This window comes from Chiloscyllium punctatum, chromosome 36 (genome assembly GCF_047496795.1).
Source record: "Chiloscyllium punctatum isolate Juve2018m chromosome 36, sChiPun1.3, whole genome shotgun sequence".
NCBI lineage: Eukaryota > Metazoa > Chordata > Chondrichthyes > Orectolobiformes > Hemiscylliidae > Chiloscyllium > Chiloscyllium punctatum.
The window spans coordinates 18,974,149-19,000,503 of NC_092774.1; the positions used below are offsets into that span (position 1 = coordinate 18,974,149).

General features: G+C 45.7%; 2 protein-coding genes and 1 long non-coding RNA gene across 6 annotated transcripts in view; 2 read left to right on the forward strand and 1 right to left on the reverse strand.

Moving 5' to 3' along the window:
* LOC140460878 (uncharacterized) overlaps positions 1–26,355 on the reverse strand; it is a 108,165-nt gene that overhangs the window by 59,458 nt on the left and 22,352 nt on the right. Inside the window, exons 1-3 of one of the 4 annotated variants that reach the window (XM_072555584.1) lie at positions 12,581–12,732; positions 9,951–11,469; positions 6,029–6,030 (exon numbers count right to left, since the gene is read on the reverse strand). In XM_072555584.1, coding sequence (XP_072411685.1) covers positions 6,029–6,030; positions 9,951–11,060 — 1,112 coding nt within the window. In that variant the 5' untranslated portion in view covers positions 11,061–11,469; positions 12,581–12,732. Of the gene's footprint in view, positions 1–6,028; positions 6,031–9,713; positions 11,470–12,580; positions 12,733–26,355 lie in introns of those variants that run through there. The other 3 variants (XM_072555586.1, XM_072555583.1, XM_072555585.1) reach the window with 3 other exon arrangements.
* LOC140460883 (uncharacterized) overlaps positions 1–26,355 on the forward strand; it is a 76,045-nt gene that overhangs the window by 43,152 nt on the left and 6,538 nt on the right. The gene's annotated exons all lie outside the window — the stretch shown is intronic.
* On the forward strand, positions 362–5,092 carry LOC140460897 (uncharacterized). Its single transcript, XR_011954383.1, has 3 exons — positions 362–517; positions 2,565–2,657; positions 4,375–5,092. It is a non-coding gene; the product is annotated as an uncharacterized lncRNA (long non-coding RNA).

A 26,355-nucleotide genomic window follows, 5' to 3' on the forward strand; every position in this document is an offset into this window, starting at 1 on the left:
TTTCCCTGTTGGCATTTGGACACGTCAAATCTGTCAATAACAGCAGCAGCCTCAAAGAGCATACTGCGCATGTTTGCCGGTGTCAGCAACGCAGTACGCATGCTCGCCGGTGTCAGCAAAAACTGGTGCGCATGCTAATCGCTATCGGCAAATAAGTAGCGAGACTTTCTTTTGATTGACCAATAGGGAGCACAGGAGGACCGGAAGGACGTTGGTCCTCCTGCCAATCAGAGTCACCCCATTGTCTGAATGCGGAAGTTGGACCATGAGGTTCTGAAGCTGCTGCTGCTCGTGTCTGAATGAACATTGAGCTTCATCCCAGACTGCAGATTCCTCCCTCTGTCCATTATCTGTGAGTACGGCACTCTCTTCTCTTGTCACCTTTTCCATTTATTTTTTTCATTCTGGGATTCAGTTGTTGACTTGCAGCAGCTAAAAGGAAAGGGAGTGTGTCGGGATGGGGACAGACTCTGGAAACGGTGCTCCAGGTCTGTGTCTCAATTGGCAAGATACACAGGTAGGAGGCTGGAAGAACACAACAAGCCGGGCAGTATCAGGAAGTGGAGAAGTCAACGTTTCGGGTGTAACCCTTCTTCAGGATTGGGGATGGGTGTAGGGGGCGATGCAGATAAAGGGTGTGCTGGTTGGTGAAGTGGGGATAGATGTAGACAGGTAGAGGGTTCGATCTAGGCAAAAGGGAGGACTGCAGATGCTGGAAACCAGAGTTTAGATCAGAGTGGTGCTGGAAAAGCACAGTAGGTCAGGCAGCATCCGAGGGGCAGGAAAATCGACCTTTCGGGCAAAAGCCCTTCATCAGGAATTTCCCCAGGGTAGGGGAGTCCAAAGCTAGAGGACATATGTTTGAGGTGAGAGGGGAATGATTTAAAAGAGACATGAAGGACAACCTTTTCACATAGACAGTTGTACATGCGTGGAACGAGCTGCCAGAGGAATTGGTGGAGGCTGGTACGATTATATTTAAAATGCATCTGGCTGGGTACATGAATCGGGATGGTTTGGAGCCATGTGGGTCACATGCTGGCAAACGGGATTAGATTAATTTTGGATATCTGGTCATCACGGACAAGTTGGGCCAAAGGGTCTGTTTCCACGCTGTATGACTCTTAATCGTCTTTGGTGAAAGCAGAAGTGTGGTTGTGAAGACTAGAGTTTCAGAGCAGCTTTCGAAGATATTTTGCCCTTACTGGGAGCAGAAGAATACAATGAAATCTTGCATTTGTGAGAGAGCAACTGAGTAAAGGGAGTACATCTGCGATTTTGGTGGAAAGTGGGAATTCATTGCACTGTGGGGATGAAGCCCTACCCTATCCAGTTATTTCAGCTGGTGGATGAGACTCGGCAGTTCACACAGGCAGTCAATCCAGTAATATTTTGTAAATTCCACTTTGAAAATAGAACCAGTCTGATTCAAGATTGGGGTACAGACAGACTCTAACCTCACACCTTTAATGCATTGTCTAAGCTGAGATGACACCTTTTTGTTATAAAACCTTGTTATCTCAAGAAAGTGTCTTACAGGAAGTTCTGGGATTTACATATTAATGATACCTGCAACCCATTCTGAAATATGAAAGGTTTAACAATCCAGGTTTGTTCAATATATCATTTCAGTGGCAGGACACCGTAATGTTTTTCTATAAATTCTGTACCTTATGATCTTATTCTCCACAACCACCTGATGAAGGAGCAGCACTCCAAATGCTGGTCCTTCCAAATAAACCTGTTGGACAATAACCTGGGTGTGTGTGATTTTTTTTAAACTTTGTCCAGGTTAGGTTGGATTGACCATGCTAAAGTCCTCACAGTGCCCAGGGAGGTGCAAGTTTGTGTAAATTGGCTGTGCTAAATTACACATAGTGTCCAGGGATGCGCAGCTTAGAATGGATTGGCCATGCTAAATTACCTATAGTTCCCAGGAATGTGCAGGTTAGGGTTAATTGACCAGGTCAAACTATCCAGAGTGAAGATCTAGACCCCTCTTAAGGGCCCTTTGGGTTCGCAATTGGTCTAAAGAATCAATGAAATGCAGTCTGTACAAAGCAAGGTTATCAGTTTAATCAGGCATCTTGACCCAATTCTGTCCAACAACACAGTGATTAAAGCTTCTGTGTTCCATGGTGAAGTTGTGCAATTACATTTGAAAATGACACGTTATTTATTTAGGTTTTTTAAGAGACAGTACAGCCTTGATTACAAGAAAAGACCAATCAAATGTAATAAGGTGACATGATTTAGAGCAGGTTAATCCAATGATATTTCCTGGGAAAGGGGTCTTAATTACATAAATCATCATGCCATGGTAGCAGCTCAAGGTTAGTTCAAATGGTCAATTAATGTGTCAGTGTTCATTTTAAACAAACTCCATTGTCCTCTTATCTTTGGATTGTAGCTTAATTCTGCAAAACAGCAGGACAAGTTCACAGAGTTCAATCATTATTCTCAGCCATTTTGTTGTATTATTTTAAATTGAAAAGCCATTTTGTGGTTAGTAAAAACCTACATATACTTGTTGAGTCTGACAATACCCTAAATTCAAATTTTAGATCCTCACCTGAAGCATCAGAGTCTGAGGGGTGACCTGATAAACGTTTGGAAGAGGCATGGATATGGTGAATACCCAAGGTCTTTTTCCCAGGGTAAGGGAGTCCAAAGCTCGAGGCCATATGTTTGAGGTGAGAGGGGAATGATTTCAAAGGGACCTGAGGGGCAACTTCACACAGAGAGTGGTGCATGTATGGAACGAGCTGCCAGAGGGAGTGGTGGTGGTTGGTACAATTACAACATTTTAAAAAGCATCTGGATGGGGATATGAATAAGAAGGGTTCGGAGGGATATGGGGCACATGCAAACAAATTAGACTAGATTAATCAAATGTTGTCTGATTGTGTGCTGCATTGTAACTAAAGTGAATGAATTGACTGCACACATTGAAGTGAATAATTATGATCAAAGACTCCTTACAGAGACATGGCTTCATGATGACAAGGATTGGATCCTGAATATTGAGGGGATAGTCAAATGGGAAGCTAGGTAAAGGCAGAGAGTTGGCACTGCTAATCAAAGCACTGATCACAGGGTAGTCTGGTGTCAGCTCGGGTTTCAGGTCCTGATTTCTCTGTCCTCTGATCTCCCTGTTCCCACAGAGTAAGATGTTGGTCTGTTCTCAGCTCTGCTGAATTTCTGCTGAAGCTTTGACCCCACCTTTACACCTTCCGGAACAATAAAACATTCAGTCAATCAAGCCCCAACCCACAATCCCCCAGCCTGTCAACCGACCAGGCACAGACCATAATCATAGCATGGAATCAAACAAGAAAAATGAAACAAAATTAAAAACTTATCGGTGCTCAGGCTTAATGTTTGTTCATTAGGAAGCAAAGCAGAAATAGGGGTCTCCCAGGATTTTTATACTGCTCTACTTGACGAATTATCTCTCCCTTACATCTAACCATTTGCACCCAGCTATGATTTACAACAATATTTACACCAACAGAAGCGAAGCATCTGTTATCAAATAGACGTAGAGATATACAGCACCGATACAGACATTTTCCCTCCCTCACGCACGCATGCGCACACATGTCCAATGGGGGTTGAATGTGTATTTGCAGAATCATGTTTGCAGATACATTTTATTGTGCATTTTTGCGCAAAATCTGCAAGCAGTCGGTACACGTAATATTTTTTAAATTCCACTTTGGAAGTGGAACCAGTTTGACTCAAGATTGGGATACAGACAGACTCTGGCCTCAATCCTTTTAATGCATTTTCTGAGCTGAGATGTCACTTTTTGTTATAAAACCTTAATTTATCTTGAGAAGATGGCTGACACCAAGTTCTGGGATTTACATATTATTGATACCTGAAACCTGTACTAAACGATGAAAGACTTAACAACCAGGCTTGTTCAACTTTGTCCAGGTGAGAGTGGATTGACCGTGCTAAGTTACCCATCGTGCCCAGGGAAGTAATGTCTTGATGGTGCCTTTCCCCCAACTTCCCATGTACGTTAACCATTTCATGCTAAAGTTGTTCCTCAAGAAGCTGCATTGCAGGCTCACCCTGAAGTGACAGTTTATTTTGTTTCCCAAAATCTGACCTGCTCGCTCTCGGCAGTATCCGAATGCTGTGAAAGATATTAACTTTCAGATGGAGGTATTCAAAATTCAGAGTAGTGATATTTTTGCTTTTCTGTCCCTATAAGATCCTGAATCAACACCTTCAGGAGAATGAGTGAGAGCGGAGTGGTGCTTTCAATTTCATGGAATAACAAAAGAACATTCCGCTGAATCGCTTGTTCTGAATTTCTACCCTGCACTGACAGTGAGGACTTTTGTGATCTCTTTTTAACAGAGTACTTGAAGATCTGAAGACTGAAGTTTCAAAATCAACAGATGAAAGGCCTACGCCCAAAACGTTGACTCTTCTGCACCTCGGATGCTGCCTGACCTCCTGTGCTTTTCCAGCGCTACACTTTTCAGCACTGACTCTCCAATGTCTGTAGTGGTCACTGCCTGAGTCACTCAATTCGTTGGGACTGTAACGATTTTCAGCTATGATTCTGTGATATTAACTTTCAGGCAGAGTTATCCAAAATGCTCTTCTGCTTCTGTACAATCCTGAATCAGAACATGCAGGAGGATTAGTTAGAGCGGATTGAGAACAGAGGGGTAGAGAGAGTGGGATGGTGCTTTCAATTTTGTGGAATAACAAAAGAAAAGCATATTCTGCAGAAAGTCGAATTGCTTGTTCAGAATTTCTACCATACACAGCTGCCCCAACCCCCACCTCCTGGCAGATGGGCAGGGAGACACTTACTTGAAGACAGGGTATGGGTGAAAATTGCTGAGTGAGGCAATACTTCCTCCGGGTTACAGCTGTAACAAGGATCCAATTACAAAGGGACAACTTGGTGCTGATCAATAGTAAAGACAGTGAGGTCAGGTGGGAGGGTAGTGTGCACGCTTTGACCTTGAGCTGTTTTAAAAGCAGGTACTTTTTCTCTGCCTTTTTGCTGGGGGGATCTGAAGCTGTAACAAAGTTGGGTCAAAATAAAGGTTACCTGAACTTACCACTGGGCTCAGACTCTGATTTGAAAGCTTTGAGCTCCAAGTGGTTTTTGTTTTAAAGCTGCTCCTTTCTTTCAGCCTCTTGCACTATTTACACACTACCCTCAGTAATTGCACAAGTAACAGCAAAGGGGTAACAGCCCAAGGATTAAACAGACAGTGAGGGGGGTAAACAGCCCAAGGATTAAACAGACAGTGAGGGGGGTAAACAGCCCAAGGATTAAACAGACAGTGAGAGGGGTAAACAGCCCAAGGATTAAACAGACAGTGAGGGGGGTAAACAGCCCAAGGATTAAACAGACAGTGAGGGGGGTAAACAGCCCAAGGATTAAACAGACAGTGAGGGGGGGGGTAAACAGCCCAAGGGCCAGTAAAATCAGATGGAAAGTGAGTATAAAATGTCACTCTGACAGGACAGGCCCCACATTCCTTCCTTCCCCCAAACCTGCTTCACCTTCCACCCCCCCCCCCGGGCCCAGTCCCTCCCCCCCCCGGGCCCAGTCCCTCCCACGTGGCCCCATCGTTGTCACAGGCCCCGCCCCCCGACCAGGTGAACTCCACCCCCCAGGCGGCCGACCATGTTCCCAAACAGACCCTTAACCCCCATCCTCCTCCACAATGATCACCGGCTCCTACCTGCTGTACAGCCCGGGGGGGGGGGGGGGCGGTGTGGCCCGTGACCCAGCAGCTGCCCCAGGAAGGCGGCAGTGCCCAGTGACGGGGGTCTGACCCCGGAAATTTTAAGGAAACCTTTGCCTTAAAGAGCCAAGTAAAGTTAAATAAAATAGAAAAGCATCTTACAGAATTCACTTCAAATCATCTCTGGTGAATCACAAGAAGATGATGCTCAATAAACCAAATGATGGAAAAACATTGTAAAGAATGTAGATATCTCAATTGTACCTTAAAACAATATCTACTCTGCCTTGGACAAGGACAACTGAAAGGTTTTTTTTGTCTGATTGAAATCTACAATAACCAAGCTTTAGAAAATCCATCACTGAGCCCAATCTGGAATAAACGTTTTTTTTCCCCCCAGGAAATCCTTTTCAGCTTTCAGCCTTCTCCAGCTACAATTAGCACGAAGGAAAGGTGAAGCTCAATGGGGAAAGGCTGAGTAATAGCATATCTAGGCTCTCACCCAAGTATTCTCCGAAGAAAAACATACATCTGGATGGGGACATGAATAGGAAGCATTCAGGAGGGATATGGGCCAAATGCTGGCAAATGGGTCACTAGATTAATTTAGGATATGTGGTTGGCCTGGACTGAAGGGTTTGTTTCTGTGTGTCATTACAGACGCCCCTCTTCTGGGATCCCCATACCAGCTGTTATTTTCATGGAATAATCTGACAATTGTTGACTTCCATCAACCTCTTCCATCCGGAGAAATTTCCTCTCTCTGCAAAGTGTGGTTCACGTTGGCAAGTTCAATCCTCCTCAGGAACACACTCTATAATGCACAATGTTCTCAATACCTGTTTAATGTTCGGTGGGGAAACTACTTTCAGTCCAACAGTTAGACAGAATTCCTCAGAAATGTTTTTGGCAAATGCACTGCTCCCACGAGAGCTTGTGGGCCCATAGTTCACATGCTTTTAAAAGCCTGTTTCTATTTTCATTTCCCTGCCTCCCCAGGATGCAGAATTTCTCCCACCAGAAATTGTTTGCCCTGAAAAAAATCCAGCAGGAAGACGATTATGGAGCTATCAATAAAAATGCCTCATATGGGTCATCCAAGGTTAAAAATGGAAGAACATCTCTCTTCAAAGTTACTGTTCCGTTTGCCCTTTCAAAATTCCTCGAATTTAAGGTGTTCCATTGTAGCATTTAATTATGATCCATTAAAAGCAGTATCCAGTCCCATCTGAGTGAGGAACTGACTGAACAAGCGAAATAACTTTTCTGTCTGCTCTTTAGATGTGACATCCTCTCCCTCTCTCTGTTGATGCAACAGGATTACCAGAGCTGGAAGTACCACTCTCTGAATACAATTGCTGATTGACAGTTTACTTGAACTGCTTAACGTAAGGATTTAAAAGCTGCTCGCCCGATCTCGCACAAAGTACAAAAAACAAACTGTTCACCCGTGCCTGCACAGAGGAGAAATTTCACTTGGAATAGATCACAAAATAAGAACTGTTACCAGTCCCATAACTCATGTGTTTCCCATGGACAAAGTTAAACATCACCCAACACCAGGTTATAGTCCAACAGGTTTATTTGGAAGCACTAGCTTTCGGAGCGCTGCTCCTTCATCAGGTAGTTGTGGAGAATGAGATCATGATCACAATTTATATCCAAAGGAGTCTAGCGTGACGGAAATGTGACACATCAACCAATTTTAGATTAAATCTTTCACCTTTCGAATGGGTTTCTGTTCTTTGCTATGTTAATCCCAGAATTTGATTTTAATTACCTTCTCAAGAATATCATTCAAATGTAGAGCTTTTCTAACAATAGGTGTGAATTCAGTCTGCGTCTGAATATTGATTCAGAGTGACATTTTTCTTAGAGAAAAGCTCTGCATTTAAATTTCATTTTTGAGGAGGTAATTTCTAGATTAGGGTGTAGAGGTTAGGGTGGATTGGCTGTCCTGAATTACCCATAATGACCAGGATGTGTAATTTAGGCTGGATTGTCCATGGGAAATACAGAGGATGGGAATGGATAGGGGTGAAACTCTTCGGAGGGCCAGAGTAAAATAAATGGGCTGAATGGCCTGCTTCCACATTGTCGGGGGAGGCATAGAATCCCAACAAAGGAGCATTTTATCGGCATCTATCCTGTCAAGCCCCTTTCAGAATTCTACTGGTTTCAATAAGATCACTTCTGGTTCAGAGAGGTAGACGGCACAGAAACAGACCGTTTGGTTCAATTCATCCATGCCGATCAGGATTCCCAAACTAAACTAGTCCCACTTGCCTGTGTTTGGCCCATATCCCTCTAAACCTTTCTATGCATATACTCATCCAAATTCCACATGCAAACCACCCTCTGTCAAAACGTTGTCCCTCAGGTTCCTTTTAAATCTCTCTCCTCTCACTTTAAAGATATATGCCCCTGAGCCTTGACTTCCCCTACACTAAGGAAGAGCCCTTCGCTATTCACCTTACCTCCAATTCCTTATGATTTTATCAACCTCAATAATGTCACTCCTCAACCTCCTGTGCTCCAATAAATAAAGTCCAAATCTCTTCTTATAACTCAAACCATCTAGTCTTGGCAATCTCCTGGTAAATCTTTACCGAACCCTCTCTCATAGGAAGACTTCTCTTACAGGGTCACCAGAATCGTACTCCGTACTCTACAAGTGGCCTCACCAACATCCTGGACAACCTCAACATGATGTCCCAACTCCGAGACTCAGTGGGGTGAACAATGAAGGCAAGTGTGCTTAATGTCTTCTTGACCACCCTGTCGAGCAGCGATGCAACTTTCAAAGAACTGTGTACCTGAACCCCACCCTGTCTCTCTTTTACAGCACGACAAAGGGTTGGACCCTTAAATTGTTCATGGGCTTCCCTTCCTTGTTTTAGCCAAACGCAAGCCCTCGCTTTTGATAGCTCACTCATACACACGCTTTCTCTCCAGACACCCACACATACACGCCCCCAACACTCTCTCAGCGTATACTCCATCACGCACTCACTTTACCAAACATGCGCAGACACTTACGTGCACTCTCATGCACAAACTCATCACTTTTTGGGCAAACTTGTATTGGCAGAAATATGTTTGCAGACACATTCTACTTTGCTCAAAAAGTGCACAGTCTGCAGGCAGTCAATCCATGTAATATTTTATAAATTCCTACTTTGGAAATAGAACCAGTCTGATCCAAGATTGGGGTATGACAGACTCGAACCTCACACCTTTAATGCATTGTCTGGGCTGAGATGTCACTTTTTTAAAAAAAAACCTTAAGTCATCTCGAGAATGTGAATTAATAGTAATTCTGGGATTTACAGGTTAATGAACTGAAACCTGAAACTCAGTCGAAAAGGTGAAAGACTGAACAGCAATCTTGGTGTGTTCAATATGTCATTTCAGTTACATGACACTGATCTTTTGCTATAAAATTTGGGTCTTATGATCCTGCTCCACAGTTACATGATGAAGGAGCAGCGCTCCAAAAGCTCATCCTTCCAAATAAACCTGTCGGACTATAACCTAGTGTTGTGTGATTTTTAACTTTATCCAGCCCAGTCCAACATCGGCCTCTCCACATAATTTCTCGCGAACACTGCCCACACCTCCTGATGCTTCCAGGAAACTTTACAACGCCGATGAAATGGCACACTCTGCATTCCTGAAAAATTGACAAGTTCTCACGATACTGGCTGCTCATTCACGACTCCAACTGATAGGCGACATTGGAAATTTAGTGCAGGAGGCTGAAAGAAATGACAGCTTTAAAACAAAAACTCTTGGAGCTCAAAGCTTTCAATAAGAGTCTGAGCACAGCAGCAAGTTCAGGTAACCTTTATTGCGACCCAACTTTGTTACAGCTTCAAACCCCCTCAGCAAAATGGCAGAGAAAAAGCAGTTGCTTTTTAAACAGCTCAAAGTCAAAGCGCACACACCCCCCCACCCCCATTCTCCCCCACCCCCACCCCATCCCCCATCACTTTCTTTACTATTGGTCACCATCAAGATGTCCCTTTGTAACTGGATCCTTGGTACAGCCTTAACCTGGAGGAATTATTGCCTCACTCGACAATTTCAACCCATACCCTGTATCGCACCATCTGCCGCAGCGGGATTCAAACCCGGGATCCCTGGAACTGGGTTAATAGTCCAGTCGATAATGGCACTCAGCCATCATTCCTTCAATCCCCCCTGCGGTGGTACGTGAACTCGCTGGTGCCTCTGAAGGTGGGAGGAGCGCGTGAAGTCCTTTCCGCACTCGGGGCATCTGAAGGGCCTCTCCCCCGTGTGGACCCGCCGATGGGTCAGCAGGTGGGAGGAATTGCTGAAGGCCTTCCCGCAGTCAGCGCAGGGGAACGGCCTCTCCCCCGTGTGGACACGTTGGTGTCTCAGCAGGGTGGAGGAATTGTTGAAGGCCTTCCCGCACTCGGGGCAGCTGAAGGGCCTGTCCCCCGTATGGACACGTTGGTGTCTCAGCAGGGTGGAGGAATTGTTGAAGGCCTTCCCGCACTCGGGGCAGCTGAAGGGCCTCTCCCCCGTGTGGATCCGCTGGTGGGTCAGCAGGTTGGAGGAATTGCTGAAGGCCTTCCCGCAGTCGGTGCAGCTGAAGGGCCTCTCCCCCGTATGGACGCGCCGGTGGGTCAGCAGAGAAGAGGAATTGTTGAAGGCCTTCCCACACTCTGGGCAGCTGAAGGGCCTCTCCCCCGTGTGGATTCGCTGGTGGGTCAGCAGAGAAGAGGAATTGTTGAAGGCCTTCCCGCAGTCGGTGCAGCTGAAGGGCCTCTCCCCCGTGTGGACCCGCTGGTGGGTCAGCAGGGAAGAGAAATCGCTGAAGGCCTTCCCGCACTCGGTGCAGCTGAAGGGCCTCTCCCCCGTGTGAACACGTTGGTGTCTCAGCAGGGTGGGGGAACTGCTGAAGGCCTTCCCGCACTCGGGGCAGCTGAAGGGCCTCTCCCCGGTGTGGACCCTCCGGTGGGTCAACAGGTTGTAGGCCTGGGCAAATCTCTTCCCACATTCAGGGCAGGAGAACGGCCTCTCCCCTGTGTGGGCCAGCTGGTGTCTCAGCAGGTGGGAGGCCCGGGTAAATCTCTTCCCGCACTTGGGGCAGTTGAAGGGCCTCTCTCTCGTGTGGGAGCGCTGGTGCCTCAGAAGGTCGGAGCATTTGCTGAAGGCCTTCCCACACTCGGGGCAGGAGAACGGCCCCTCCCCTGTGTGGATGCGCTGATGAATCTCCGGGGCAGACGGGAAATGGAAGCTTTTTCCGCCATCAGCACACTTCCACCGTTTCTCCACGGGGCAGGATTCCTCAGGTTTCTCCATGGCCGAAGCTTCAGCTGCGCGCACACACACACGTTTCCAGCCCCTCCCTGCCGTCAATTCCTCTTTCCAGGCTGTAGATGCTTCTACACACCCCACACTCAGTGCACTGCAACAGTAGGGTCTCTCATCCAGTCCCACTGATGCTGAAAACGTACTCAAACAGGAACCAAAACGCTTTGCTGCTTCTCACAGACTCAGTTGAAAATTGTTTCCTGTCCCGATGGATTGAGCGACTGTCAGACATTGACGTCAAAGTGAGGACTGCAGACGCTGGAGAGTCAGTGTCAAAATGTGTGGCACTGAAAAAGCGCAGGTCAGGCAGCATCCGAGGAGCAGGAGAGTCAATGTTTCGGGTGTAAGGACTTCATGCGTTGATTTTGAAGCTTCTATCTTCAAATCTTCAAGTACACTGTTTATAAAGAGATTACAAAAGTCATCACTGCCAGGGCAGGGTAAAAATTCAGAACAAGCAATTCTACTTTCTGTGGAATATTCTGGTCTTTTGTTACTCCACAAAATTGAAAGCACCATCCCACTCTCTGTTCTCACTCCGATATAACTAATTCCCCTAAAGGTGCTGATTCAGGATCTTACAGGGGCAGAAAAAGCAAAAACATCCAAGACTGACATCTCCCTGAATTTTGGATAATACCACCTGAATGTGAATATCTTTCACGACACTGGGATCCTGCTGAGAGTGAGCAGGTCTGATTTTGGGAAGCATAAAAAAAAAGTGTCAATTCAGGGTGAACCTGCAATGCAGCTTCTTGAGGAAGAACCAGACACAAAATGGTTAATGACCCCGGGAAGGTGGGAGCAAAATGAGACATCAAGGCATTAACACCGACGCACTTCAGTCAAACTCTTCTGCTTCCAGTCAGGGCAAAACATGCTCTGAAAGTCCAGCCTTCACAATCACAAGATGGTCATAAATCCTATCCCTCAGAATCCTTTCCAACACCTTGCAGACGACAGATGTGTTCTTGCCTTCCCCCACAAACATCCACTTCTTTGTTGTTCAAAAATCAGATGAAACCAGCCTTGGATATATTCAATGACCTTATTCTCTGAATCCTTTCAAGTTTCACAACATCCTTCCTCTAGCAGAGATACCAGAACTGCACACAACATTCCAAAAGTGGCCTAACCAATGTCTGGTGCAGCTACAACATAACTTCACAACTTTTATAAGAAGAGCATTGGGAAAGTTTTCAAAACCAACAAAAAGAATGGAGGGATAAACCGATCTTTTGCGGGTCAGCTTGGAACATCAGGGCGGGGGGATGGGAATGAGGGAAGGAAGCTGAATGTGCTGGAGCCAGGGTGGAGGAAGAACAGAGGATGCAAAACCGGCTTGAAGCTGCAATGAGGAATATTGCATGTGCTGTACTTGTACCTGTTGCAGTTACTGGTGGGAATCGTGTGCATTTTAAACATCAAAACAGAAAAGATATCCAGCCCTCCCCCTTCCCAATCTCTATCCTTCAGTCCCTCCTCACCCGGGTAACTAAGACACATACCTGAGTTTGCGGAGTCTGCTCCCTCCCTGGATTCACTCCAGTTGCTACAAGTGACCAATTTCCCCTCCTCCCATCTCTGTCTCCCTCCCAGGATGAAGAGTCGCCCAGAGGGAGGGAGATTCACTTTGAAACGGACAGGGCCACTTCCGCGTTGTGACGTCACAAAGGAACTAGGGGCGGGGCGAGGAAACGTTACGGTACAGGAGGCGGGGCGAGGAAAAGTGGAGGTTGAGGGGGCGGGGCAAGACCGACTGCGGGACGCTGCACTGCGCATGCGCTGCTCCTTGGGGCGTAGGGCAGGAGAACACACTTTCCAAAAGCCCCCTCCCTTCAGAGAATCCCCACAGTGTGGAAGCAGGTCACTCGGCCTCACCGACCCTCCCACACCCACATCCCTATCCCCATTGCTCTACATTTAACCCTGAGTCATGCATCTTAGCTGTACATTATGCCTAATTTAGCACGGCCATTCCACCCTAACCTGCACAGACACAGGTTTTTAAAAGTAGGTGAATAGGTTGGGTCTTTAAAACAAATAAGTGATTTTATAGGTTAGATATTGGGATGATTCTATTCATGAGGGAGTCCAAAACTGGAGGATGTAAATATGTCATTAATAAATCTCATGAGGAATATAGAAGTAACTTATTCCTCTGATTATGGTTAGAATGTAACATTCTGTAGTTGAGGTAAATAGCATTGGTGCATTAAAGAGGGCCAACAGCATGGCCAACTTGTATTTATGTAGTGCTTTTAACATAAACCATCCCAAATTACTTCTCGGGAGCCTTGTTAAACAATATTTGACCCAAGATGGATGTCAAATTCCAGCCTTGAGTGACTGTGCAAACTCCATACAGACATTCTTCCAGTGTCTGCATGGGTTTCCACTGGGTGCTCCGGTTTCCTCCTACAGTCCAAAGATGTGCAGATTAGATGAATTGGCCATGCTAAATTGCCCATAGGTACATTAGTCAGAGGGAGATGGGTCTGGGTGGGTTACCCTTCAGAGGGTTGGTGTGGTCTGGTTGGGCTGAAGGGCCTGTTTCCACACTGTAGGGTATCTAATCTAATCCCTGGGGCACTATGGGGAATTTAGCACGGCCATTCCACCCTAACCTGCATATCCCTGGGCACTATGGGGAATTTAGCATGGCCATTCCACCCTAACCTGCACATCCCTGGGCACTATGGGGAATTTAGCATGGCCAATCCACCTTAACTTGGATAAAAGTTAAAATTACAACTCCAGGTTGTAGTCCAACAGGCTTCTCTGGAAGCAGTAACCTTTGGAGTGTCATGAGACATAAGCATGGAAACAGACCCTTCGGTCCAACCTGTCCATGCCGACCAGATATCCCAACCCAAACCCATCTGCCAGCACCTGGCCCATATCCCTCCAAACCCTTCCTATTCATGTACTCATCCAAATGCCTTTTAAATGTTGCAATTGTACCAGCCTCCACCACTTCCTCTGGTAGCTCATTCCATACACGTACCACCCTCTGCATGAAAAAGTTTCCCCTTAGGTCTCTTTTATATCTTTCCCCTCTCACCCTAAACCTATGCCCTCTAGTTCTGGACTCCCCGACCCCAGGGAAAAGACTTAATCTATTTTTGGAAGCAGTAACTTTTGGAGTGATTTGGGTTCAATTCCCGCTTCGGGCAACTGTGCGGCATTTGCACGTTCTCCCAGTGTCTGAGCGGGTTTCCTCCCACAGTCCAAAGAATTGCAGGTTAGGTGAATTTGCCATGCTTAATTGCCCTGTAGTGTAGGTGCATTCGTCAGGGGTGAATGTAGGGGAATGGGTCTGGGTGGGTTGCTCTTCGGAGCGTCAGTGTGGACTTATTGGGCTGAAGGGCCCGTTTCCACTCCGGAGGGAATAATTATTTATATAAAATGCCCCCGATCCATGAGAGGGCCCAACATTAGTTTTAATTGGGTAGTAGAAATCTGAAGGATAATTGCTCGCTTCAGGACATCCAGACGTGAATGAATTTGGCACAGGACACATTGGGCAACTATTAAAGACTCCGTTGTATTTCACTGGGTTGTGGACTCATGCAGAGACAAGAACAACTTACTTTGATAACAGTGTTCGATTTGCAAATGGAACGGCTGACCGATATTGAGAGTTTGCACACATGGTTAAGCAGCTATGGGTCATAGCCAGGATTTATGAGGCTCAACTCCCTAATTTGCACTGTTCTGGAAAGTGTGCGCTTCATTTGCCTTGGAAGGAAGAAATAAACAAGAGCTGACAAACAGGTATGAGGAAAGTTGGAAAATGTTACAGAGAGACACACACACACAGGCAGAAGTTTGCAGGAAAGTTAACACTTCATAATCTGGTTTCAATGCACATTAGCCTGGGTATGATACTGATATCACAGGGGCCTCAAAAAGGACACTCCCTCAATACTCAAACCAAAACATGGGTGCCCCCTGCTGGACTGGTTTGTGTTCACTCTTTGCTGCTGCCTATTTCAGTTGATGATGTACATTATTGTACACGCTCACAAACCTGGTGGCACCCAGATTTTGGGAAAGCAGCTAGGAAAAGATCTGAAGTGTGTTTAATTTGTGAACAAACAAGGTGCAGACTCTAAGAGGGATGTCCTGTGTTTGTTAACCACTTCCTTGCCTGGTCAGTCTTTTTTACTTGTCTACAACTTGCATATATAGTATCACCTCCCATACATTGTCATGAATATTGTCTAATAATAGTAGATGTATTTAGCAGATGAATCAAAACCATCTCAAATGACTGAAACAGCTGACACTGTATTGTTGGACAAGTGGGAAATATTTGCATCAGTTAACCAAAACACTTCAAAGTTTACAGTCACGGGTACGTCAAGCTGAAGAATTAGGACCGGGGCATTTTGGAGCCTGCTTCCTCGGGCAGAGAATTCTGCAGATACACTACTCTCTGGGAAAACCAGCAGCCCTCACTTCCTCCTCCTCATCTCGGTCCTAAACCTACTCCCCCCAAAGCTTGAGGCCTAGTCTCAGCCACCAGCAGAAATGACTGGATAGCTTTTGCATTTTGTCGGGCTGCTCACTTTTTTAAAAAAAATGTATTTTCGTCAGTGTAGGGGTGAGGTTCACAACTAGAGGGCATAGGTTTAGGGTGAGAGCAGAAAAATATTAAAGGTCCCTAAGGAGCAACTTTTCCATACAGAGGGTGGTGCATGTATGGAATGAACTGCCAGAGGAAGTAGTGGATGCTGGTATAATTACAGCATTTAAAACACATCTGGATGGGTATATGAACAGGAAGGGATTAGAGGGATAGGAGCCAAGTGCTGGCAAATGGGACTAGATTAATTTAGGATATCTGGTTGGCATGGACAGGTTGGACCGAATGGGTCTGGCTCCGTGCTGTACATCTCTATGATTCTAAATAATAAAAGTATATTTTTCCAAATAATAAACTATATCCATGTTAATAAGGCTTAGTGCACCACATTTACTCACCATTCTCAACAGGTCCTGCCCCTTCAATAACTGAGGAACATATACATGCTGGTGTATAATCTCCTTCACTAGGATTTACACACTACCCTCAGCAATTGCACAAGTAACAGCAAAGGTTAAACAGCCCGAGGATTAAACAAACAGTGAGGGGGGTAAACAACACAAGGATTAAACAGACAGTGAGGGGGGGAAACAGCCCGAGGATTAAACAAACAGTGAGGGGGGTAAACAGCCCAAGGATTAAACAGACAGTGAGGGGGGTAAACAGCCCAAGGATTAAACAGACAGTGAGGGGGGTAAACAGCCCGAGGATTAAACAGACAGTGAGGGGGGTAAACAGCCCGAGGATTAAACAGACAGTGAGGGGGGTAAACAGCCCGAGGATTAAACAGACAGTGAGGGGGGTAAACAGCCCGAGGATTAAACAGACAGTGAGGGGGGTAAACAGCCCGAGGATTAAACAGACAGTGAGGGGGGTAAACAGCCCAAGGATTAAACAGACAGTGAGGGGGGTAAACAGCCCAAGGATTAAACAGACAGTGAGGGGGGGTAAACAACCCAAGGATTAAACAAACATGGAGGGGGGGTAAACAGCCCAAGGATTAAACAGACAGTGAGGGGGGTAAACAGCCCAAGGATTAAACAGACAGTGAGGGGGGGTAAACAGCCCAAGGGCCAGTAAAAGAAGATGGAAAGTGAGTGTAAAATGTCACTATGACAGGACAGGCCCCACATTCCTTCCCCTCCGTCCCCCCCTCCCCCCCACAACCTGCCTCACCTAACACTACGGGCAATTTAGCATGGCCAATTCACCGAACCTGCACATGTTTTTTGTATTGTGGGAGGAAACCGGAGCACCCGGAGGAAACCCACGCAGACACAGGGAGAATGTGCAAACTCCACACAGTCAGTCGCCTGAGGCGGGAATTGAACCCAGGTCTCTGGCACTGTGAGGCAACAGTGCTAACCACTGTGCCGCCCATAATCTTCTAATTTATATGGAGGTCAGAGATGGATTGGGTCCGAAGGGACTCGCTGTACAAAGATCTGGGCAACGGGGGAAAAAGTACACACAATACCACCCTCACCCTGATGGCCACCTGTGTGTGTGGCAGCATCAAGCTGTGCGTGGATCCCCAGTACGCAAACACCAAGTGTCACTACCTACTGAGGTTCTACCTACCCCAGGTGTTGCAAAGGATGGGCCTGGTCTCACTGCCGCGGAACGCTCAGAGTAGTTGGACCGTTCCGTATCACCTGTCCTTCATGGAGAAGTTTATGAAGAAAAACACCTTTGACCACAAGCCCATCAGGAAGTGGTCAGCACGTAGTGTCCTTGAGACCCTTCGGGAAAAGGAGAGGGTGGATCCTATCGAGCGGTTCCCTGAGCAGACTGTCAAAGCCATTTGGCAGAATGCCTCATCGCCAGAACTGTCCAACAAGCACCAAGACATGGCTTGGCTGGTGGTGAGAAGGGCTCTGCCTGTGAGATCCTTTATGTACGCCCGGACTCTCAGCCGCACCGCACGCTTTGTGGAGTTTGCACATTCTCCCCGTGTCTGCGTGGGTTTCCTCCCACAATTCAAAGATGTGCAGGTTTGGTGAATTGGCCATGCTAAACTGCCCGTAATGTTAGGTGCACTAGTTAGAGGGAGATGGGTCTGGGTGGACTGGTTGGGCTGAGGGGCCTGTTTCCACACTGTTGGGAATCTAATCTAATCCTTCTGGGCTGAACAGAGTCTAGCGACCCGGCTGTATCAAAGAATAAACTATTGCTTGTGTGATTGACAAAGAGTCATTTCCAGGTGTGTTTATTGACCAATCCCAGAAATCCGAAGATCCGGACGAGCAGTCCGAACAGCCAGACAGGAAATGGTTAATGTCCCCAGGATGTGGGGAGCAAATAAGACAACAAGGCATTAACACCAACACCAGGGAGAACCTGAACATACAGACGTGACAAACATTCATGGCAAGCCAGAATCACAGATGTACAGCACAGAAACAGTCCCTTCAGTCCATGCTGACCAGATATCCTAAATCAATCTAGTCCCATTTGCCAGCACTTGGCCCATGTCCCTCTAAATGTTTCCCAACATATACCCATCCAGATACCTTTTAAAGGTTATAATTGTAGCCACCACTTCCTCTGGCAGCTCATTCTTTACACACACCACCCTCTGTACATAGGAGTTTCTCCTTAGGTTTCTTTTAAATCTCACCCTAAACCTATGAGCAATCCCAGATCAAAGATCTTGTCTGTTTACCCTCGCCATGTCCCACATTATTTATACAAGGTTGTAGGGTCACCCCTGTGGGATAGAGGTAAAGCAGTGTTACTTCTGCAACCATAATTGCTTCTGCAAAGTAAATGAACTAACACCAGGGTATAATTGTTTCAGCCAACAGTGGAGTTAACAAGAATGAAAGCTATGTGAAGGAAATATATAATTGCTTTTGTATTAGCTAAAATGTGCATACATGAAATGTGCCTGCAAACAATGTTACAGACAAACAGAGAAAGGTGCTGTGAGGGGAGGGGGTGTAGATTAAGCTAGATGTGCTCGTACAAACAGTTATAACCATCTATTTCCTGCTTCTGCAAAAACAAAAAACACACACAATCAAGGAGGTCAGAAGGCTCAGTGTCGGCGGAAAATGGGAGGAAATGTTGCTTTCGCAAACAAGGAAGCAGCTGGCAGTGAAAGAGGATATACGTTAACACTTTGTTCACACACAAGGCCGGATAAGGCAAGAAATAGACAAGAGTAATGGGCGCCATTGGGAAAGAATGGAGCTTGGAACATCAGGGCGGGGGGTTGGGAATGAGGGAAAGAGGCTAAATGTGCAGGAACGAAGGTGGAGGAAGAACAGAGGATGCAAAACCGGCTTGAAGCTGCAATGAGGAATATTGCATGTGCTGTACTTGTACCTGTTGCAGTTACTGGTGGGAATCGGGTGCATTTTAAACATCAAAACAGAAAAGATATCCAGCCCTCCCCCTTCCCAATCTCTATCTTTCAGTCCCTCCTCACCCGGGTAACTAAGACACATACCTGAGTTTGCGGAGTCTGCTCCCTCCCTGGATTCACTCCAGTTGCTACAAGTGACCAATTTCCCCTCCTCCCATCTCTGTCTCCCTCCCAGGATGAAGAGTCGCCCAGAGGGAGGGAGATTCACTTTGAAACGGACAGGGCCACTTCCGCGTTGTGACGTCACAAAGGAACTAGGGGCGGGGCGAGGAAACGTGACGGTGCAGGAGGCGGGGCGAGTCCTTCAGCGGGCCGCCGCACCGCGCATGCGCGGCCCCTGCAGCAGACGGGGAGGACAACTCACTTTCCAAACCCCCTCCCTTCAGAGAATCCCCACAGTGTGGAAGCAGGTCACTCGGCCTCACCGACCCTCCCAAGGGTCACCCACCCACACCCATTCCCCCACATTGAACCCTGAGTAATTGTTAGAAACGAAAATCGCTTCCTAATACTCGCTCGAGACAAATTCAGGAAAACAAAGGTTTATTTCCAAGTCTGCAGAGTTGGGCACCCTTCTGAGAAAAAGGCGCCCCGAGGCTTACAAAGTTTCTCATTATATACAGCACAAGTCCCTCCCCTCCTTGGCTCTAACCAGCCACGAGGTTCACATTCTTAAACCGTCATTATTCTCCAATTTGCTCCCTTATCACAAAGTCTGCAACAAATGTCTCCAGAGTTGTTGTTTTTTTACCCTGTAGTCTTATCAGTCAAAGACTTATTCTTCTCTGTCTGTGCTAGCGGTCTTATCAATCTGTAGCAGATGTCTCTCGAGTCGTTTTTCTATCCTGCAGTCTTATCAGTCAAGGACTCATTCTTCCCTGTCTGTGTTAATGGTTTCATCAATCAAGGACTTGTTTTTACTCTGCTCACAAAATGTCAGCATTTGCACAATTTAAGTTATCCTACTTTTGAGTATACAAAATGTTTTAGAAAAGAAGCAAAAGTCTTGTCTTTTATTATAGAGCAGCCTGTTGGTTCAGGCACATCTTAATTGTTTGAACCGAAATTGCCTCTCACAATTCCACCCTTTCTCTTTTTAAGATGTGCCTGACCAAGATAAGTGTGAGAGGTAATTTCGGTTCAAACTTTAAGATGTGCCTAGACCACAGACTGATCTATAATAAAAGACAAAACTTTTGCTTCTTTTCTAAAACATTTTGTATACTAAAAAGTAGAATAGTTTAAAATTGTGCATGCAGTTTGTGAGCAGAGTAAAAACAAACAGGCCCTTGATTGATGAAACCATAAACACAGGCAGGGAAGGATGAGTCCTTGACTGATAAAGACTGCAGGACAGGGAAACGACTCGAGAGACATCTGCTACAGATTGATAAGACCGCTAGCACAGACAGTCTTTGACTGATAAGACTACAGGGGGAGAAAGACAACACCTCTCGGAACATTGGAAACATTTATTGCAGACTTTGTGATAAGGATGCAAGTTGGAGAATAATGACGGTTTAAGAATGTGAACCTCATGGCTCGTTAAGAGCCAGGAAGGGGAGGGTCTGGAGACATTTGTTGCAGACTTTGTGATAAGGGTGCGAATTGGAGAATAATGATGTTTTTAAGAATGTGAACCTCATGGCTCATTAGAACCAAGGAGGGGAGGGACTTGTGCTGTATATAATGAGAAACTTTGTAAGCCTCAGCGCGCCTTTTACTCAGAAGGGTGCCCAACTCTGCAGACTTTCTAATAAAACTTTGTTTTCCTGAATTTGTCTAGAGCAATTATTAAGAAGCGATTTTCGTTTCTAAGTTTCATAGCAAAATGTGACATCTCAGCTCAGACAATGCAATAAAGGTGTGAGGTCAGAGTCTTCTGTGTCCCGATCTTGGGTCAGACTGATTGTATTTCCAAAGTGGAATTCACAAAATATTGCACGTATTGAGTGCCTGCAGATTTTGCATTTTTTGAGCAAATATAATTCTGCAGATACACATTCACTGGCATGGACTTCTATGTGTGCGTATGTGCATGAGGGAGAGAAAAAGTCTACATCAGTGCTGTCTATCTCTATGCGTATTTGATAACAGATGCTTTATTTCTAGTGATGTAAATCCAAGCTGCATACGAATAGTTAAATGTAAGCGAGAGAGAGAATTCCTCAAGTTGGGCATGAGGAGAAACCTGTGAGATCCCTCCTTCTGGTTTTCTTCCTCATAAACATACAGTAAACACAAACATGTGTTTATTTCTCATTGTGTTTCATTTTTCTTGTTTAATTCCCTGCGATGATGTGGGAGAATTATTAGATTTGGGTCAGCCATTTTGTCACATATTAAAGCCTGGAAACCATTTTGAATCTCAGCTTAGTGCCTGCTTGCTAAAGCTTGTGTTTCCCAGGCTCAGCGGAGACGGTTGGCCTTGCAGCTTTACTGCTTCCTGATAAACAAATTCTTTCCTGACATGGGACTTTATTTCCATCCCCCACAGTTGGCGAGTCAGGCAGGAGATACCCTGGTCCTCTCAGGTCACCGGCCGGTATCCTTTGAGAGATGAAATATAGAGGGTGGTTGCTGCTTTTGTTGTGTCCAAAATAAAGAGGAAAGCTGGCCAGGGACAAAAATGCTGTTAGAAATGTTGATACAATTCTCCCTACTCAGCCACAAGATACTAGTCAGAGAACTCAACAGGGTCCTAGCGTCTGGACGTAATGTTGCTGAGAGCACTTGTGCTTTACAAAGTTAGTAATAATGAATTTGCTTGCCCCAGGGTTTTGAGAGGTGAAACCCTATTTGATAAGCCCTGGACCCACACTGAGGTCCGTGCCATGCTTCAAGATGCCCCCGATCTGTTCGAGTGCCCAACATTACTTTTAATTGGTGAGTAGAAATCTGCAGTAAGTATAATCGCTCGCTTCAGGATGTCCTGACTTGAATGAATTCGACATACAGGACACATTGGGGCAACTATGAAAGACTCCGTTGTACTTCCCCCAAGTTGTGGCCTCATGCAGAGACATGAACAACTTGCTTTGGAAATAGTGTTCAATTTACAAATGGAACAGCTGAGAGGGATTGAGAGTTTGCACACTTGGCTAAGCAGCAATGTGTCAGGATTTATGAGGCTCAACTCCCTAACTTGGGCTGTTCTGGAATGTGAGTGCCTCATTACCCTTGGAAGGAAGGAATAATCAAAGCTGACAAACTGAGACATGTAGAAAGTTGAAGAGTGTTACACAGAGAGAGAGAGAGAGAGAGAGGGAGAGAGAGGGGTGCAGGCAGATAGAGAGTGTTTGTTAACCACCTCCTTGCCTGGTCAGCCTTTTTCCCTGTCGACAACTTGCTTTTATAGAATCACCTCACGTACATTGTTATGAATATTGTCTAATAAGAGTAGATGTATTTAGTAGATGAATCAAAACCATCCCAATGGCTGAAACAGCGGGACACTCTCGTGTTGGACAAGTGGGAAATAATTGCATCAGTGAACCAAAACTCTTCAGAGTTTACATTCACGGGAAGGCCAAGCCTCAGCATTAGGACCGGGGCATATTGGGGCTGAGATGGAAAGGCCCGTTCCTAGTCCCTGCTGGGGTTCCCCGGTCAACAGTCAAGGTCATGGGGAGGCCGCATGGACACACACACAACACAATGAAAACGAGCGCCACCTCCTGGAGGAACACCAGAAGACCCCCGTCAGAGACACATCTTCAGTCTTCATCGTGAATGGTTCAGCCTGATCATTCTGCCTTTCACTGCACTCTTCCTTATCTTTCTTTCACTGACTATGCTTGATTGGGCCTGATAACCTCTAATAAACAGGAATTACAGTTTAATACATTTTTTTTAATGCACAGAAGGTCAACCACTCGAGCTGCTAGGTATGTGCCCATATCCCCATCCATCCCGAGCCCTTATGGTGTTTGAGCAACTTGCAGCTTTCTTTTCCCCTGCCTTTGGAACTGCTCGACTGGAAATCAAAGTCCTGATGAAGGGCTTTTGCCTGAAACGTCGAGTTCGCTGCTCGTCGGATGCTGCCTGAACTGCTGTGCTCTTCCAGCACCACTAATCCAGTATTTGATTTTCAGCATCTGCAGTCATTGTTTTTACCTTGGAAATCAAAGTCACCCCGCAGACAATCCTGTGCTCGGCTCAGTTCACTGTTGTGGCCCTCCTCTCCAGCGATCTCCCAGATGCCGAGATTTCCCATTCCTGATGAAACCCCTGATGATGATTCCCAATCCCTGGCGCCTCCTGCCCCTGTCCTTACTGAACCCGAGGACTATCAGTCCGATCTCCAGGCACCAACCCCTGACAATCCCCCTGGCTCTGGGTATAATCCCCCTTTTGCTGACACCCCCAAACTCCTCTTTTTAATAAAAAAGGGGGGATTGTGGGAGAATGTGATCAAAATTGACAAAACTGCATGGAAGCCATATTGTCACAAAGCAATGTTTGCAGTAAAATGTAGCCTGTTAACAGAATGCTGTCTGAGCCCTAGCTAAGGAATTCTGTTTTGATAGCCTGACCTTGCAGCTGCAGGCTGTCTCTGCTCCTCAGGCCATTAGACTGTGCTGCTTCATAGAATGATGGATTGGTTCTCTCTGTCCCTTATCAGTAATTAGAGCCGAGCTGACCCTGCAGTATAAGATAACATTCAGTTTTGTAGACATGAAGAAATGTAGGTATGGACAATGTATGTGAACCTTACGACTGCCCCTCAGTTGTATACTTAATGGAGAGTGGGGCTTGTGTTTTACGTAAAACTTGTAACATTCTGTATTTTATTGGATTACGTCAGACTTTATTTTGAACTAAGAGGTATTCCCCAATGGCAACGAATAAAGCTAGTTAATTGCTCAAGGTCTCCTCTCCTGACTACTTTACTTTAAACGATTTGACACACGAGTTACTTTGCTCCAACAGTACTAATAGTTACATCGAAGGGAGAGAGAATTCCTCAAGTACGGTACTATCAGAATCCTGGGACAGCCCTATTTCTGGTTTACTTCCTAATGAACAAACATTAGGCATTTATTTATTTCTGATTTTGTTTCATTTTTCTTGTTTGATTCCCTGCTGTGACTACACTCTGTGTCTGGAATGGTGACAGGCTGAGATTGTGGGTTGGCTTTCGATTGATTGAATGTTTTCTTGTTCTGGAAGCTGTCAAAGAGGTGTGAAAGCTTCAGCAGAAGTCCAGCAAAGGTGAGAACAGACCAACATCTTACTCTGTGGGAACAGGGAGATCAGAGGACAGAGAAATCAGGGCCTGAAACCCAAGCTGACACCAGACTACCCTGTGATCAGTGCTTTGATTAGCAGTGCCAACCCTCTCTGCCTTTACCTCGCTTCCCATCTGACTACACCTCAATATTCAGGATCCAATCCTTGCCATCCTGAAGCCATGTCTCTGTAAGGAGTCTCAGACCATAATTATTCACTTCAGTGTGTGCAGTTAATTCATTCACTTTTGTTTTAAGAGACAGTACAGCCTTAATTACAAGAAAAGACCAATCAAATGTAATAAGGTGACATGATTTAGAGCAGGTTAATCCAATGATATTTCCTGGGGAAGGGGTCTTAATTACGTAAATCATCATGCCATGGTAGCAGCTCAAGGTTAGTTCAAATGGTCAATTAATGTGTCAGTGTTCATTTTAAACAAACTCCATTGTCCTCTTATCTTTGGATTGTAGCTTAATTCTGCAAAACAGCAGGACAAGTTCACAGAGTTCAATCATTATTCTCAGCTATTTTGTTGTATTATTTTAAATTGAAAAGCCATTTTGTGGTTAGTAAAAATCTACATATACTTGTTGAGTCTGACAATACCCTAAATTCAAATTTTAGATCCTCACCTGAAGCATCAGAGTCTGAGGGGTGACCTGATAAATGTTTGTAAGAGGCATGGATATGGTGAATACCCAAGGTCTTTTCCCCAGGGTAAGGGAGTCCAAAGCTCGAGGGCATATGTTTGAGGTGAGAGGGGAATGATTTCGAAGGGACCTGAGGGGCAACTTCACACAGAGAGTGGTGCATGTATGGAACGAGCTGCCAGAGGGAGTGGTGGTGGTTGGTACAATTACAACATTTAAAAAGCATCCAGATGGGGATATGAATAGGAAGGGTTCGGAGGGATATGGGGCACATGCAGACAAATGAGGCTCGATTAGTTTAGGATATCTGATCAGATGAATTGGACCAAAGGGTCTGTTTCTGTGCTGTACGACACTAATTGCCTTTGGCGAAAGCAGAAGTGTGGTTGTGAAGACTGGACTTTCAGAGCAGCTTTCAAAGGTGTTTTGTCTTTACTGGGAGCAGAAGAAGTTACAATGAAATCTTGCATTTGTGAGACATCGACTAAGTGAGTGAGTACATCACAGATTTTGGTGGAAAGTGGGAATTCATTACACTGTGGGGATGAAGCCGGACCCTATCCAGTCATTTCTGCTGGTGTGTAAGACCAGACCTCAAGACTAGGGGGAGTAGATTTAGGACAGAGATGAGGAGGAGAAAGTGAGGACTACTGCTCTTCCTGGACTATAGTGAATCTATGGAATTGTCTTCATTAAGTATATTCAAAATGGGCTTTTGCTTGGTTGGGGAATTAAGGGTAGTTGGGGCAATGCTGCTAGGAGGAGCTGAGACGATGGATAGATCGGCCATGATCACAATGAAGAACGGGGCAGGCTGGATGGGCCAAATGGCTGACTCCTGCTTTTATTACTGTGAAACTATTTCCCATGGCTAACCCACCTAATCTGCACGTTACTGGGCACTATGTGTAATTTAGCACAGCCAATCCAACCGAATCCGCACAACACTGAACACTGGGTAATTTAGCATGGTCAATCCACCCGAACCTGGACAAAGTTAAACATCACATAACACCAGGTTATAGCCCAACAGGTTTATTTGGAAGTACTAGCTTTCGGAGCACTGCTCTATCATCAGGTGGTTGCGGAGTATAAGATCAGAACGCACAGAATTTATGGAAAAACATGACAATGTCCTGCTACTGAAATGATATATTGAACAAATCTGGATTGTTACCCCTCTCATCTTTTACAGTGGGTTGCAACTACCATTCATATGTAAATCTCGATAACATAAGGTTTTATAACAAAAGGTAACAACATCTGGGCGGCACGGTGGCTCAGTGGTTCTTAATTCTGCCTCACAGCGCTTGGGACCCAGGTTCAATTCCAGCCACTGGCCACAGTCTGTGTGGAGTTTGCACATTCTCCCCGTGTCTGCATGAGATTTCTCCAGGTGCTCCGGTTTCCTCCCACAATCCAAAAATATGCAGGTGA